Consider the following 18363-nt stretch of genomic DNA (forward strand, 5'->3'; position numbering starts at 1 on the left):
CCCCCGGTGTGGTTTGAACAGGGATACAGGCTAACCTCCGCTGTTTACAAAGACATTTTGGAAACTAAAGTTCTTCCATGAGTTAAAAAGATTGCCAAGAAAGCAGATTACGTGTTCCAGCAGGACGGCGCACCCGCACACACCGCCAAAATTGCGCAGAACTGGTTAGAGACTAACATGAGCTTCTGGCCCAAAGACTTTTGGCCTTCACAGACACCAGATTTGAACCCCCTTGATTTCAGTGTGTGGGCGCATATTGAAGCAAGGGCCTGTAAGACACGCCACAGTAACACAAATGAGCTGAAAGCCTCTGTGAACCGCGCATGGGCGTCCATGAAGAAGGACTACGTCAAGAAGGCCTGTAAGAGTTTCCGACCTCGGTTGGAACGTGTCATTGCCGCCAAAGGTGGCCACATTGAATGATATGATGCCTTGTATACTAATAAATCATTGTGTAACCAAACTTGTTTAATTCTACCCAAAATGACGTACCAGGCTTAATTTGAATAGGAAAATCTACAATGTAACAGGACTTATTCAAAACCCGGTATAGGGAGGTGAGTGGACAGATAAATAAATTGACTTTGTATATATTTGGAGAGAGAAGATAGAGAAGGAAAATGAGATTCAGAGGAAAAGAGAAAGGGTAATCTTCAAATGACAGAGAGGAAAGAATGATCTCAAAGAGTTGGGTGGTTGGAGTTAGAGTTTAATAAAAACTATTGTGCTTTTAGAAATAAGGGACTTCACTTGCTGGCTTAAAAGAGGACACATCAGTTTTTTGGGTTGCCAGCACAAAGGGCTGGCGACCCTCGAAAAGAGAAAAGTGAAAAGAACGACTTTCCTCCTTCGACCAAGAAAATTAATTGAAGAGTTTGATTTCAGTTGAAAGATTCTGCATCCAGAAACATTTTGTTTTTCTTAAATCCGAGAGAAGCCCCGAATTTAACTCATACTTTTTCTGGACTAACAGTGTTTAAAATGATTTTATGCAATAATTATTTTTGTTCATAAGAAAATGATCTCCAGTGTTATTGATTGTTGTCTGCATATTGGTTTGAGAATAACCCAATTGATTTCAGATCTACCCTGAACCTAACACCAAGTTTCAGCTAACGAAAACAACATGCCAGCCATTCACTGGAGCATCTAGCAAGGATGAATTCATCTACAGTATCTGACGGCGAACGGCCAGCCGAAAATAAAAGTATTGTCACACAGACTTAGGGTTGTGCATGTTTTGCATGGCCAGAGTATCAGAGTGGTACTTTCCAATAACCAATAAACGTCTGTTTACATTTTGAGGGGTCCACAAATAGACAGTTAAGAGTGTAGCCACCCAGACTTAGGGCTAGTGCACATTTTCTTGCTCATGTGTACGTCCTAGCCCTGCTGGGTTGCATCTATGATCCTGTGAGCCGGGATTTGACAAACACGACCAAAGGTTATATTACATAACAGTCCACAAATAAATAAATAAATACCCAAATCACTCATCTCAAAGAATTCCAATAATAAAATAAAAATAATCTTTTTGAAATGATAGAATCTAAATACAGAGGTTGCTATTTTTATTCTCCTGCTAATATTAGATGAAGCGAAGAAACACCAAATGTATTTTCAACTGTTTTGGTATCTGCATTTCTTTAACGTGTTAGCATTTGGGGGCGTGGTGTAAGCATGGCATTACAGAGTCAAACACACACACACACACACACACACACACACACACACAGAGACACACACACACACACACACACACACACAGACACACACACACACACACACACACACACACACACACACACACACACAGATGAATGTCAACATGATTGTGCCGAATATACAGATTCTTGCCAGATCACCAAAGTTAAGCAACAATAAGCCTGGCCAGTACCAGATGGGTGACCATTTGGGAAGGCTAGGCAGTGTATGTACCATGCAGATCATAGAAAGTTCCAGGTTGGTATCTGGGGGCGCATTAATTCACTGGGAGAGATGCACCCCCATTCTTCATTAAGACATGCATTTAGGAGAAGGAAAAACTCTGATTTAAAAACCTGTGGTCTACTATATGCTCTGTCTTGTGGCAATCATCTGCACTGACAAAGATTAACAGTAATGCCATAAAGTGTGGTTGGTTCTACACAAAGCCTTTACCATTATAAAAAAAATCATCTGTGTGGATTTCTGAGCAACTTAGTTGTTTTGGTGGGACGTCATATGTCGAAATTGACAGGAGAGTTCATTTTATTTTTTTCATAGGGATGAATATTGAGAAAAAACAGCAATGGAGCAAGCAGACAGAAGAGAGAAGAGGAAGAAAAAAGAGAAGAAAAAGAAACTGGCACTGGCAGGTTGAGCCAGTGACATTCGACAAAAGTCTGCTTTTTCTCCTACTCCCACTTCCAGAAGTCGAATTTTGTAAAACTGGTACACTGTATTGATAGCCTATAGCTGTTTTGGCCATGTGAAATGACAAAATAAATACCTTTTCCCTCCACCAAGAAAAGTTGCATCGACGTTATCATTTTGATTTGCGACACAGTAAACATACAACCTGTTGGGTCCATTAACAGGAAACATGAGTTGGAACAATTATATTGAAAACATTGCCAGGGCCGCTGCGAAGAAGGTAGGCTCTCTCTACTGTGCTAGAAAACTACTGTCACCTGAAAGTATCCTGTACCTCTATAAGGCCACCATTCGCCCATGTATGGAGTATTGCTGTCACATTTGGGCTGGTGCATCTGCTGCTAGTCTCTCGCTCCTAGACAAGGTTCAAAAGAGAGTCGCCAATCTGATAGGCCCTGAACTGGCATCTAAGCTTCAGCCTCTGTCCCATCGACGAAACGTTGCATCCCTCTGCCTGTTCTACAAGTATTTTAATGGTGAATGCTCTGACGAACTGCAGGCACTTGTGCCCCCACGACGTAGACACCCTCGACAAACCCGACCGGCAGCTAAATCCCACCCCCACACAGTAGAGATCCCTAGATGTAGAAGATCTTTTTACTCCAGTAGTTTCTTCCCCAGAACCGCTACACTCTGGAATTCCATTTCTTCCCCAACTGTACTGACATGCAGAAGTTCAAGTGTAACGTGAACCGACATCTTGCTGCCCAAATCCCAACATAGTGCCCCAGTAGCTGCTGCCCCTGATAGTAGCCCCCTACACCACAGTGGCAATGTGCCTTGTTTGGGGTGAAAATGTAATAAAAAAAAAAAATTTTTAAATTAGAGGGAAATAGATGACTATGTTATATTTCTTCAACAATCTCAAAAAATTACTCCAAGAATAGTTCTTGAATATTCCATTTCAAACACATTGCTCTGTGAGTATAGTCCATGTTTCACTTGCATTTACAGCAATAGGAACTATTAACGCATATCAACACAATGTTACTTAGAACGAGGAGGAGGAGAAGGAGAGAATGTATTAAACGTAAAAAGTTCAAAATCAGAACGTTGTGGATTCAACCTCTGTACACAAAAACAAAAAAGTGTAAGAATGGGTTACATAAATTTGACAATCAATTTCAAGACAAAAAAAGAACAAATGTTGATGATTGAAGATATGCGTTGCATGAAGAGAAATGATATAAAAATGATATGATGGATGTGCAATATGAGTATTAAAAACAAGCTTACGCTTGCTTACCTCAGAGGAAGATTAAATCTGAAGAGTAGAACTGGAGACTTTGACAGTGCAATCACTTTGAAAGAATGGATGAGGTTTCTTGGGTGAGTGGAGCAGTTGAGGTAGCACGTCCAGTTCACATAGAAAGGCTAAGGAAAACATGGGAGAATGTGATAAAAATGGACTTGAGAGAAAGAGGGATAAATAAAGACCTGGCCAGATAGAGATTAGTTTAGAAATCAATTTTTTAAAGTCGTCCAACACATGCCAGCATGTAAAACAGCATGTTAAACCAAATGAGAAAATAATGATGATGATAATGGTGGTGGTGGCAAAGGTGATGATGGTAATGGCGATGATATTTTTTCCATTATTTTTTGGGGACAGTGTACACATGTAAAAGTCATCTTACTTTCAATGGAACTTTCCATTTTTGGTAAAATTAAAGAATCCTTTCTGTCTGTCTCTTTGGATTTGGATTTCTTTGATTCCGAATTCAGATGCTTCTCCTGACCTTTCCTGAAGGTGTCACTGAATTTGGAGAATTGTTTTATTTTGTCAAGTGGACTTTGCTTTAAGCATTTTTCATCTGATCTGCAACAAAAATAAAAAAAACGAATGCGTAACAAAATAACGAAACGTGTTAATAAATTTTTATTCCGAAATATCACGAAAAAATATCTGGTCGAAACGAGGAAGGAATATAAAAATGAATAAAATTTTACAACAGATGATGAATTTAGAGAAATAGTCTAATATACTGGTAAAAAAAACATTCTTGTTCAAATTCGAAATAGAAGAAACATCTTCATATATGGAGCGGGTGGGGGAGGGGGGCGAGATTAGTAGTAAGTGGGCAGTCTGAATAATGTGTGATCCTATCGATGTTCCTCTTCCAATTGTTAAGTTTAAAAAAATGGTTTGGTTTGGTTTGGGCTTAACAGACCATCAACCACTGTAAAGTCATTTCAGAGCCAAACACTATTTCCAATAATCGTTTTAGTCAAAGTTCATTCTTGGTTAAAGTTTATTTCTTAGGTAGAGTTTATTTGTTGAGTATGTTCTATGTATGTATTATATTCTTATTCTATTATTTGTTTTGGTGATATTGTAGTACATTTGTGTTATGTTGCTTTGCTTGTTGCTTACTGAAAAGGAAAAAATGAGAGAAAAGATAAAACAACAGAAGAAAACACAAACTCTGAGGCTTTCTGTAAATATAAATAAGTATGTCCAAGGACGGAGTACTGTTGCTACATCTCGGCAGGAGCTGCTAGAAAGTCTTATCCTGCCTTGACAGAGTTCAAAATAGATTTCATAGTCTCATAAGGGATGCTCTTTTCTCTTCTCTGCAACCTCATTCTCACAGAAGAGACATTGCGAACCTGTCTCTGCTTTATCGTTATTTACATGGAAAGTGCTCGTCTGAGTTCCAAACTTTCACAAAAAACACTTGTCTAGATGAAACCACTATCAATAATTTTCCCCACTCTTTATCTGTGCCGGAACCTAAACGTAGATTCCATGACCAAAGCTTCTTTCTTAGAACTGCATGCCTATGAAACTCTGTTCCGTTTTCCTGCTTTCCAACTGACTACAATATGGTCGTCTTCAAGTCCGATGTAAACAAGTTCTTGATGAGCCGTCCGTAAAGTAATCCAATTTACCAAATTTCCACTACTAATGATTGCTATGATATTGTCCCATTGACTTCCGTACACTCATTAACCCTTATCCTTGAATGGCCTCTGGGCCTTGATAAGTGGTGACTCCTTTGTAAAAAAAAAAAAAAAAAAATTGTTTATATTTGTGAAGCCATGTGCATCCCATCGGCAGCTGCCAATGTGAGAGACAATGATATGTCCAGAAAATAAGACGAAGGAGAAGAAGACCATAAACACAATGTTGGGGTTGGATGTTTTTAAAAGGATTTATTGCTAGGATGGTGTTACTCAAGAACAGGTTGTAGCAGAATTATGAATTGGGACAGAAAAAAGAATGATCGAATTGAATAGAGAACATGTAAACTTTATTACAAATTTAGTAAGTTTGAATTATTGTTGAGTTATCTCGCTTGTCTTTTGAGATCGTTTTGCAAAATGGCAGGTTGGATACTCATGAAATTTGATTCTGTTTTTTAAAAATAAAATTACTTGATCAATTTATGTGAGTTTTGGAATATGATATTTTCATTTTGTTACAGGTGCATACATCATACAGATTTTTCTTTATTTTTGTTTTTTTTATATATAGGGAAGAATTCTGGATAATAACCAAATTTTTTAATATAAACAAAATGAAGGCATTTTTGTTTGCAGTGTAGGGGTTTAGCAAGGAGGCTGCTTTTTGCGAGGGCTGCAGAATTACAATTTATTTTTTGTGAACTGAAAAGTTAAATTTATTTTGGCTTTGCAATTATATGCCTTACTACATTTTTTTTTTTTTTTTTGTGGCTTGCTTTCAAGTCGTGAACTGCTTCAGCCATTTCCAGTTTGTTCCATAAATTCCAATCAGAAATATTCAGGCCAAGATAGAAATACCATCAAAAAAAAAAATTGATACATTGTTTTTGTTTTTTTTTATATAAAATATAATCTCATTTACGGGGTGGGCGTATTTATAGATTGGTGGAGAGGGGGGGATATAAATAAAAAATGAGGAGGGTGGAACCATATTGCGAAATAATCTCACCTGGATTGTAAATTACGCTGACTCATTGGTGCATAATTGATTGGCGGCATGACATCAAGAGTAGCTGACAGAAAATCTGAACTCACAATGGCGTCTTGAACCTGCGAACAAGCACGCACGTTCTCAATGGCTGGCTGATGATCCATTTGCGGAAAGATACTCCATTTCTCCATGTCAACGGGTTTTCGCTTCCCTTTCGAATGATTATCCTTCAAGCAAGAAAAATTTGTTTTTAAGTTTTAAATTTCACCAAAAAACAATAAAATTTGGATTATTATTCAAACTATTATTCTTGCCATGGTTGTTATTTTCACAACGTTTTGGCCGATGTAACCTCCAACCTTCTTCTGGTGCATCTTTCCAAACTCAAGAATATTTATATCATACTTTGAAACCTAAACAGAATTTTGAACTGAACATTTTATTTAATTCACAGATCATTCTCGTTCTGCCAGCCATGACCGAGTACAAGTGTTAATTAATTAATTAGTAAGTTATTATTATTAGTAAGTTAATTAATTAGTAAGTTATCATTATTATTAGTAAGTTAATTAATCAGTAAGTTATATGGCATAATCACGTTGAAACACCGGTTCTCACCAGATCACTGAAATTAAGCAACGTTGAGCCTGTCTAGTACCAGATGGGTGACCATTTGGGAATTCTATGTGCTGTATGTGCTCTCCGCTCATCTCGGCATTTGTTTCCAGTCATCCTGAACCTCCACTTGCCACTGGTATTTAACAACGCTGACTCAGGAGAGGTGTGGTTGGAGATAGCACAATTATTGCCACAAAAATTCCACGCACAGGCACCTTTACAGTGAGTATCCATAGTCTGTCAAGACTGAAGGAAGCTACTATTTTTAGAGCAAGTTGATAGTAGCTACATAACTCACTTTCCTTATTCTGTCCTTTAGTCCTCACATTCCATGAGCGATGTTTCTCACAAAGGGGGAAGCATTACTGTTTTCTGGGTCAGAATCAAGTTTTTAACCTTGAAGTGATATTTTTTTAGCTCCTTAGATTAAGTGTCCGGATTTGATATTCCGAGCGATTTGATATTCCCTATTGTTTATAATGGACTCTTCCATTCTTCTGTTTTATAGTTTCGTTTTATTGCCTTCGACTTAATAAACAGTCACACAAGTGAAAGTGATATACACAGTATATGATAAGACATCAGAGAGTCAGTATACAACGAAAGAAGGAGAGAGTAATTGACAGTAAATATAATACGAAACAATCACATTGACACACCGGTTCTCACCAGATCACCAAAGTTAAGCAACGTCGAGCTTGGCAAGTACCATATGGGTGACCATTTGGCAAGACAAAAGGCGCTGTATGTACCGTGAGACAAAATATGAGGTTGAGAAACGCACGGTCTATCCTTCTCTTGATGGTAGATGGGACTGTCTTAAGCCATGGTAGGCACCCCATCTAGTGATGGCGTCATGATAAAAACTACCCTTGATAGGCCTGGTGAAGGATCAAGTATTCAGCTACTGACAAGATTTGAATTGCACTACAAACTTGTGTAGGGAGTTCAATCTCGGCTACTGCCGCGCTGGCTGGATGGAAATATAATAAGAGATGAGACACTTAGTGAATAAATTGCAAGTTATATCTAATTAATACAATTAAAATAGGTTTTAGTTGTCCAAACTTAATCCCAATACCAAGGAATATTTTAACATGTATTTTAAGTGATTAAAATGTGTAGAAAAAAAGATGGTGCTTGTTTAGAATGGACCCGATATTAAAACCAAAAATAACAAAAAAATCTGCATAATATATGTACTCATGATGAAATGAAAATATCGTATTCCAAAAATCATATAAATTGATCAAGTAGTTTTATTTTGAAATAAGAAAATCAAATTTTCTGGCTGGGCGAACAGAGAAGATATCGCAATTCCGTTTGGAAAAGAGACTGAAAACAAAGGAGAGAACTCCAAATAATTCAAACTTGTGAGAGTTTAGAAAGCCTATGGTGATATTAGAAAAACTCCAATTCAATCAAAAATGATTTTCTTTATAAAAATAAAATAAATTGAGTTATTTACGTGATTTTTGGAATACATTTTCTTTCCGTTAAGGGTAGATACATCATAAAGATTTTTAATACAGATTTTTAATTAAAATTTTTTTTTTAATATGTGGTAATTCTGAACAATCATCAATAAGCTTTAAGTAAATAAACGTTGATTAACTAAGCTTTAGATAAAAGTTTTGTTCAATTCCAATTTTCTCTTTCTTTTTTTCTTTTTTAAAATATCACAAAAAAAATGTTTAAATCTTTTATTTTTACGAGAAACTAGAAAGCAGATATGACCTGTTGAGTCACCCGTTGAGCTCCGGTTAAATTGTTTTGATCAAGAAAAAATGAATTTGCAAAACCAGTTAAATTTTTTTAAATATAAAAAGACAAAATCCAAAATTTCTGTTCATTCTCTCTTTCATTCTCTCTCCAGCTATGGGTTAAATGGTATAAATAATTTTGGCAGCCTTGTAACTCTCACTTCTTATTTTCTTCTTTAGTTCTCATGTTCCATGGATTTTTTTTTTTTTCAAACATAACTCAATCCCAATATCAAGAAATATTTTCGCATGTATCTTGAGTAATTAAAATATATAACAAAAAGCAAAGCCTTAAGTAAACAAACGTTGATTAACTTTTGTTTCATCCTAATTTTTTCTTTTTTTTCGAAAATATCAAGAAAAAAAAAGAAAATTAAAAAAAAATTTTTTTTTAAGAAACCTTTTCTTTCTGTTCCCTTTCTTTCTGTTTTTTCCTTTTCTCTTCATTCTTGATAATGTCCATGGATTTCTGGATTTTTTGCAAAGGGCCATTTTGATTTTCCCGCTGGATTTTTGCCCTGATTTCCTGAGAAAATTTAGCATAGAATGAATCTCTTTGCATCAGTTCTTTCTTTAATAGTTGGGAACAGGTCGGCCGAAGATCCGGGTCTAGTCGTAAACATTCCTAATAAAAAAAAATCATCAAAACCATGTAAAAAAAACAAAAAAAAGATTAATTCTCTATCATCAAAATAGGTATTTTAGCCATGATTCTAATTATCACCCTTCATATAAAATCGACTTGTCACCAGAGGTTAGGGTTGTATCCTTACTTCCAATAATGATTAAACAAAACTGAGAGGGAACAAAATATAACGAAATACCAAAGTCTTGTGTACGACATGAAAAGAAACTGGAATCTTAGGAAGGTCACCATCATTGCAGTAATTATAAGAGCAACCGGACTCATGAAAAAGAATTTTAAAAAACTATGTGGCAAATATACCTGTTGAACCAAGTGTAAGAGAGATACAAATAGTTGCATTTAAAGGAACGGTTAGAATCTTAAAAAGATCTCTCGACTGAAATGTCTGAGATAAGGTGAATGTTTGGCATCCAATAGGATACCCCATCTTCAGCTAGAACAAAATTAAAAGAAATTGAAAAAGAAAAGAAAAATTAAAACTCTTCTGAATCTCAGATGTCTGCATGAAAAGATATGCTATACTCCCTCTCCCTCTATCTATCTCTATCTGTCTATCTATCTATCTCTTTTTCTGACACACAAGCCAATCAAATCCTTTGTGGAACTTTGTTCCAACAGTATCAAAAGAAATACTTAAATTTGATTGGTTACTGAAATCAGAGTTCAACCAATCAGAATCAAGAAGAAAACATGCACATTTAATTCCAAGGTTGTTTTTGGAGCCGATTACCTGTTACATAAGTTAGGACTAAATGGATAACTGAGGTAGCCGGTTCAGTTCACAGGGGAAAATAAGAATGGACTTGACAGAAAGAAGGATAACTAAAGAACTGGTCAGAGATAGGTTAGTTTGAAAGTCAATTTATACAAACCGTCCAACACATGCCAGTATGTAAAATGCACGTTAAACCAATGATGATGATGATGATGATGCTCTTGAAAGGTCGTTCAAAATTAAATTCAATCCATTCTTTCAAAATAAATTAAGATGCTTATTCAAATTGGCACTTATGGCAGCAATTACAAAAGAAAATACAGAAAAGTCTATATGATGAACGTACTCGTTACAGAACGAAGACGTCATATTCCAAAAATTATGTAAATTTAAGAAAATCAAAATTTATGATTTTTAGTGATTTTACTACTAAATTGTATTCAACATAACACTTATTTTTTTCCTTGACTCTTCGATTTGTATTGTCCATCCTTTTTTATTTCATCGGATTTCATTATGACTGATGAAAACACTACAACTCGCTTAGTCTTAAAATTTGATTTTCTTAAATAAAAAAAACTACTCGACCAAATTATGTGATTTTTGGAATATTTCATCTTTGTCCCATGACTGGTACGTACATTATACAAACTCTTTTGTATTTTCTTTTCCTTTTAATTGGTGCCATAAGTGCCAATCTGAATAAATACCATCGAGTTTTCCTTGAAAATTTTTCTCTTAAGTATTGGCAATATCCAATCATCAAATGGAGCACAGAACATTTGAGTTATTAGACGACAGAGATTAAAAAGTGAATGGAAAATGCGATTTAGGAATTTACTTTGATGATGCATTTAAGGTATTTCGTTTTTGTATTAGGTTGGTGCAAACAAAATGTCGTTTTTTGACGTTCAACTTCAAGTCAAAAAACGACATTATTTTTGCACCAACCTAATATCTGAGGCAAGTTGGATGGTTGGAATAAACATTGCTTTTAAGACGTATAACGAAACCGCGTGATAGTGTACAGCACTCTGGCCTCGTTTCAAGTGTATTTTTTTTTATTCATATTACCTCAAATAAGGCAAATGGTAACCACGACGTAATGGGCAGCAGTATATTAAAAGACCCTGTTTATAGAGTAGAGAGTTGAGTAGCAAGATGCTTACATTACACTTAGATTTTTGCAGTTCTCACTTGCAAGAATCATTTTACTGTGAACATAGACGCTATAATCATGGCGCTTATGTAGGTGAGGCGACGTGAGGTTGTGCAATAAAATTTAGATGGAAATTATTTTGATAAAAAAAGTTGCAATTTTTTTCTTACCTCCATAAAATTCTTGGCATCTTCTGATGATTTAGGGAATCTTTTTTGAAGAGTTTGAGACTTTTGGACTTCTGGGAGTTTGGCACCAGAAAACATTGGATTTTTGGAAAAGATTTCTTTATGGTGTGGAATTAGATTTCCTTGGGAAAGAAAAAAAAGGAAATAAATCCTTAGTGTAAAATAAGATTATTTTTTCTGATACATTCTTTAATTTCAAAACCATCTGAAATATTCAATAATGGTAAACTGTGATGTTTCTGCGTTCTATTGGTTCTATATGGCATAATCACGTTGACACAACGGTTTTCACCAGATCACCAAAGTTAAGCAACAATGAGTGTGACCAATACTAGATGGGTGACCATTTGATAATGTTAGGCACTGTATGTATTGTGCTGGGACATAGAAATTTCCAGGATGGTATCTGGCAGCATGTTTAATCCACTGGGAAAGATGCACCCTCAGTCTTTGTTAAGACATTTATCTAGGAGAAGGAAAACACTGATGTAAAACTTGAGATCTACCGTCTGCTCTGTCTTGTGGCAGCCATTGAACCGACTGAGAAAAGCAGTTGCAAAAAAAAATGTGGTTGGTTCTGCACAAAGCTTTCACCATTATAAGCATCTGTATGGATTTCTGCACAACTTAGTTGCTGTGGCGAACCGCATGTGTCGGAATCAACAAGAGTATCACACATTGGGTTTAAGAGCTGGAGACCATTGACGATTGAAAAGCACTGGTATATTCGAAAAGAGTGATGCTAAATTAAAAATAATCAAGAAATTTTAGCTGCAGTTCAATGCTTCTTAAAGGCTCGAGAATTACAATGAGGATGTGGAATCAGTGACTAGCAGGAAGGATCATAGCAAACATTGTGACTTTATCTACACAATGAAATTCACTGAAAAACTACAAAAAAAATTAGTGCAGCAAGATCCTGGCAAAGCCAAGTGAACTCTGCCGAATGAGATAAGCGTCAAAGTGGTGACTATGAAGAAATTGCTGAATGCCAATCTTCGCTACTTCAAATGCCAGAGTTGCAAAGGGCGACTACTCAACGCCAAGGGCCAAGGGAACCACTTTTAGAAAACTAAGAAACTCCTCAACACAACAGAGTCAATCAAGCCCGGAATGCTCTAGTTTTTCTCAGATAAGAATTTTTACCAGGACTATTTTCAAAATATGCAAAACAACAGATACATATGCGAGTTGAACCAGTTTCCTCCAAAGGAGCAAATTTCATGGGAATATCAAGTTCACAAGTAGTCCCCAGTCGCATGTATATCCCAGTCATAGAAGATGATGATGTTAGGTTTTTGTAGTTCTTGCACTTAGGTGCCGATATTCTCCTACATACAGCGCCCGGTATTCTCAAATGGTCACACATCTGATACTGACCTGGTTCAACAGTGTGTCAACATGATTAAGCTATATATAACGTATATATATATAACGTATATATATATATAACGTATATATATAACGTATATATATATATATATATAACGTATATATATAACGTATATATATATATAACGTATATATATATATATATATATAACGTATATATATATATATAACGTATATATATATATATATAACGTATATATATAACGTATATATATATATAACGTATATATATAATCGTACTATAACCTTATTCTTCTTTTCAATGTATGTGTTTACCTTATTCATTTATTTATTATACGGTATCTACAGTCATGGTCACTCATCTGGTACTGACCAGGCTCAACGTTGCTTAACTTTGGTAATCTATGCTGTATATAAAACAACAGGTGGCTAGGCTAATGTCCATATGAATTTCCATGCATCACAGACACCAAGTTCTCTCAAACCGTGATAATCATTGAGTGTTTTTCTACATCATTGAAATAGAACTATGACTCAGTTCAGATGTCTATATTAAGTTGTTGTCCGTTGTTTTTAAATGGTGGGCAAAGAGAGTGTTTGCAAGAAGGTCATACGTTTGGCAATAGAGTTCAGGTCCGTGTTATATATATATATATATATATATATATATATATATATATATGAATAAAAAATCAATACGAAAAATATATAAATGTTTATATCTTTTCTGTATTTATTTCCTATGTGTTGACGTGTAGGAATACAAAAAGTCTTTTGAAACAAAAACAAGAATGTTTATTTCATAATTTTCGACCGATCCTTCAATCTACCTCAGTGTGAATGATACATACATATTTATACATACTTTTATTCATTCTAAACAAGGTAAATTGCCATTGAAATGTAAAGGGTTACTATGAATTAGGGACTATACATGCAGGCCCTAAGTAAAATGTTGAGTGGCAAGATGACTGTTCACATTACATTTAAATATCAGTATGTTTGTATAATCAAGGAAATATGGAACAGGGAAATAATTCAAAAGGGAAGAAAACAATTAGAATAGAACGCTTCTTGGAATCTGAAGAGCTCTACTATGTGGAAATAATGCTAAAACAAAGACAGGTTTACAGCGTCTTTTCTGTGGGAGAGAGGTTGCAGGGAAGAGAAAAGGGCATCCCCCACTAAGCTACAATGTCTATTTGTGATTAGAGTTTGCAAACAGGTTTGTAATTTGGACATATGAAAATTGGGCAAAAGTATTTTTCAGTGATGAAAGCAAGTTTAATTTATTTGGAAATGATGGAAAAAACAATGTAAAGAGACATATTGGTGAAAGATTAACTGTAAAGTGTACTAAGAAAACTGTCAAATTTGGGAGCCGAAGCGTCATGGTATTTGGAATGTTTTCTAGCCAAGGAACAACACCTCTTGTTCAATTACAAACTCATGTAAACACGCAGATCTATAAAAACATTGTTCAAGATCATGTTGTGCCAATCATACAGAATAGGGCTACCTTTATGCAAGATAATACCCAATGTCACAAGGAAAAGGTGATAATGAGTTACCACTAACACGGAGGATTTGTGAGTGAAGCTTCAAGAAGAATAATCTAAAATCAGTATCGAGGATTGTCCAGAACTGATTCTTTCTTGTAGTCGAAGATGTGCAGCTGTCATTGAGAGCAAGGGCTTATTTACTAAATATTGGTTTTACATGTATTTTTATTGTTTTTTGGTTGTTTACATTGCTTTTCTCAACTTTGTCCCTTACATTTGGACGTTCCTGTTTTGAAAATAAATAAATATTAGAATTCTTTTTCTATTCTTTGCAAATGATTCAAATGTTAGTATGTTATCATGGATGATAACGACTACCAGTCGTCAAAATTTCAGCTTTTCAGAATTGTTATTCCTAACAAATATTAGGTTTTAAAATTTTGTCCCTTAGTTTTGAACGCTACTGTATATATATATATATATATATATATATATATAGGTTCGAATCTAATGACCAGCAGAATTGTTATGCTACACTGGTAATTGCGTAAGCATGAAACACTAGTGTCTGTAGGTATAAATGAATAATTATTATTTAATTTTAATTATCAAGCCCTTTAAGAATACTTAAGGAAGGGCACTGTCTGTGGAGTTATAACTAAGTCAATCAACTAGTGTCTATGCAATGTTCATGACTTCCGCTTGAGTGAACACTCTAGATTGCCATTGTATCCGCCTGAATTCAGCGTTTAATAGTTCTTAATTCCCTTTATTCCCTTGGCAATTGCTTGGTGAGCCTATGGTAAAGGCTCAGCAAATGGAACAAAAGGTGGCTTCGTGGTTGGGTTCAAATCTCATGACCGGCAGGAACTGTTACCCTACACTGGTGATTGCATAAGCATGAAACATTAGTGTGTGTAGGTATAAATGAATAATTATTATTTAATTAAATGAATATATCATTTGTAAACAATTCATATACCATAAGCATATTTAAATCACATCATATTATTTTATTTGATATATGATACGTCTTACATGTGTTTTGTTGAATGGTATATGCAAACAAAATAACTCATCAGGTTGGTTGGTTGTTTTTGTTTTACGGGATATCAACCCTTTTCAGGTTATTTAATGCTGAATCCAGTTATTTTGAAAAACAATTTTTTAATAGAATATATTTGTTTTTTCAAGTCAGTTTCTACTTAATCCTAAGTTGGGACCCTAACAGGTACTACCACTCTGGGTCAGAGTGGACCTAGGAGCAATGGCAATTAAAGGGTGGCTCCACACTCACCATCAGATATAGTTTAAGGTCATAGTCAGGACCAACAACAACTCATCAGAGTCCCATAAAAATCCAGAAGAGATTTTTTTTTTGAAAAAGACTTACAAAAATGGAAGAGGAAACAGAATTCTTTTAGTCATTCCAGGAAGAAACTACTAAAAAAAACCCACAAGGGAAAGAGTTCCATGATTTTGGCATATGAGCTTCCGCCACACCAATTAAGTTGCTCGGAAATCCACACAGATGATTTATTTATGTTTAACTTCAGTGATCTGGTGAGAACCAGTGTGTTAACGTGATTGTTGTTGTTTTGTTTTTTTTTTTTGTTTTTTTTTTAATTACATTTTCACCCCAAACAAGGCACATTGCCACTTTGGTGTAGGGGGCTACTATCAGGGGAAACATCTACTGGGGTACTATGTAGGGATTAGGGCAGCGAGATGTTGGTTCACGTTGCACTTGAACTTATGCATGTCAGTACAGTTGGGGAAGCAGTGACCTGGAATGGAATTCCAAAGTCTAGTAGTTCTGGGGAAGAAACTACTGGAGTAGAAAGATTTTTTACATCTAGGGATCTCTACAGTGTGGGGGTGAGATTTTGCAGCTTGTCGGGTCTGTCAAGGGTGTTCACGTCGTGGGAGCACAAGTGCTTGCAGTTCTTCAGAGCATTCACCATTATAATACTTGTAGAACAGGCAGAGGGATGCAACGTTTCGACGATGGGACAGAGGCTGAAGCTTAGATGCCAGTTTAGGGCCTATCAGATTTGCGACTCTCTTTTGAACCCTGTCAAGGAGCGAGAGACTAGTAGCCGATGCACCAGCCCAAATATGACAGCAATACTCCATACATGGGCGAATAGTGGCCTTATAGAGGTACAGGATACTTTCGGGTGTTAGAAGTTTTCTAGCACGGTAGAGAGAGCCCACCTTCCTCGCAGCGGCCCTGGCAATGCCCTCGATGTAATTGTTCTAACTCATGTTTCCTGTGAACGTTAGGCCAAGGAGCTTGAGAGACGTACTCTCAGATAAAGAGTCGTTGGCCATTGCTATAGGTGGTAGAGAAGGTTTCTTGTAATTATTGAATGAAACCAGTTTTGTCTTGGTGGCATTGAACGTGACCATCCATTTTTGTCCCCATTCCACTACTGATTGGAGGTCATCCTCTAGTGTTTCTGCCATTACTTTAGATATATGTTCATTTGTTTTCCTGTCGTGCCTGCTATAGAGTGTGGTGTCATCAGCATATATACCCATCTCAGAGGCAATTTTGTCGGGGAGGTCATTTATGAATATCAGGAACAGCAGAGGTCCAAGGATAGATCCCTGGGGCACTCCCGCATTTATATCATATTGTTTAGATGTACGACCGTCAACAACCTGAATCCTTCTCTTATCTAAGAAGGATTTAATTATGTTAAGTATTCTACCAGTGATACCGTAAGATCTAATCTTCCTGAGGAGACCCTCATGCCATACCCTGTCAAAAGCCTTAGATATATCTAGACGCTCTGCCCTCTCCCACTTTGTCCAGTGAATGGTATATGCGTTCAGAGATTACAGTGAGGATGTCTGCCGTGGAACGGGCTTGTCTAAATCCATATTGTTGGTCGGTCAGAAGTTCAGCATCCTTCTCTTATCTAAGAAGGATTTAATTATATTAAGTATTCTACCAGTGATACCGTAAGATCTAATCTTCCTGAGGAGACCCTCATGCCATACCCTGTCAAAAGCCTTAGATATATCTAGAGCTACCGCTCTGCCCTCTCCCGCTTTGTCCAGTGAATGGTATATGCGTTCAGAGATTACAGTGAGGATGTCTGCCGTGGAACGGGCTTGTCTAAATCCATATTGTTGGTCGGTCAGAAGTTCAGCATCTGTAAGGTGCTGGACTAGAGCATGGTTAATTAAGGTCTCAAATATTTTGGAAAAAATGGGAGGAGGCTAATAGGGCGATAATTTAATGGGTCAGTTCTTTCGCCAGAATTCTTGAATACTGGTACCACAGAAGCAGTTTTCCAACAGCCCGGAAAGCAAGATTCATTAAGGCATTTGTTGTAGAGTTTGGAGAGAACTGGAGCTACTTCGGCTAAGTACTTTTTTAATAGCACAGCTGGGATGAGGTCGGGTCCACATGCTTTGGAAGTGTCAAGGTTTTTTATGTTAGCATGCACCTGAGCAGGGGTGATTATCAGATCGTCTAGCGTGGCGTCTGTCCGCATAGGAAATTGAGGTAGGTGGTGGTTTAGAGGGTCCAGTGTGGAGTTTGAGGCAAACCGACTGGCAAGCATGTTAGCCTTCTCGGTTGCTAAGCAAAGAACCTCGTGATTGTTGGTTAGTGGGGGAATTGTTGATTGCCCATTATTTACTACACTGTTGTAGATTTTCCAGAAGTCACGAGTTCCTAGTTTTTGTGCTTCGATGCGTTTTTTAGTGGTTTCCGTGAATTCCCTCTTAGCTGTCGCTATTTCTTTCTTAACGTTACTTCTAGCTTCTATGTACTTCTGTCTGTTTGAACTGGACTTATGTCGGTTAAACCTGCGGAATGCATGCTGCCTTTGAGCAATGGCAGTTGCGCAAGTCGAAGTAAACCATTGGGGAGAGTGGGACTTGCTATAGAATTTCCGCATGGGAACATGCGCTTCGATTGCAGTTTAAACCATTCAGTGGTCTCGGTTGCACACTGTTCAGCAGGAAGAGAAAAAATATTTCCCCATGGGGCATCTCTGATAAGATCTCTGATGGCTTCCCAGTCAGCCTTTTTATAATATCTCGTTGTTTTGAGCACTGGCTCTTCAGTTTTGGGTCTAGAGTTTAGG

General features: G+C 36.5%; 1 protein-coding gene across 2 annotated transcripts in view; it reads right to left on the reverse strand.

Annotated features, from left to right (window-relative positions):
• LOC145294090 (cyclin-dependent kinase-like 4) overlaps positions 1 to 18363 on the reverse strand; it is an 89952-nt gene that overhangs the window by 14783 nt on the left and 56806 nt on the right. For both annotated transcript variants that reach the window (XM_080141150.1, XM_080141151.1), the window contains exons 6-9: positions 11385 to 11524; positions 9095 to 9319; positions 6332 to 6540; positions 4053 to 4234 (exon numbers count right to left, since the gene is read on the reverse strand). In XM_080141150.1, coding sequence (XP_079997276.1) covers positions 4053 to 4234; positions 6332 to 6540; positions 9095 to 9319; positions 11385 to 11524 — 756 coding nt within the window. The remainder of the gene's footprint in view (positions 1 to 4052; positions 4235 to 6331; positions 6541 to 9094; positions 9320 to 11384; positions 11525 to 18363) is intronic.

The sequence above is a fragment of the Euprymna scolopes genome, chromosome 15 (genome assembly GCF_053919585.1).
Source record: "Euprymna scolopes isolate OS-2025 chromosome 15, ASM5391958v1, whole genome shotgun sequence".
In the NCBI taxonomy this organism is placed as follows: Eukaryota; Metazoa; Mollusca; class Cephalopoda; order Sepiida; family Sepiolidae; genus Euprymna; species Euprymna scolopes.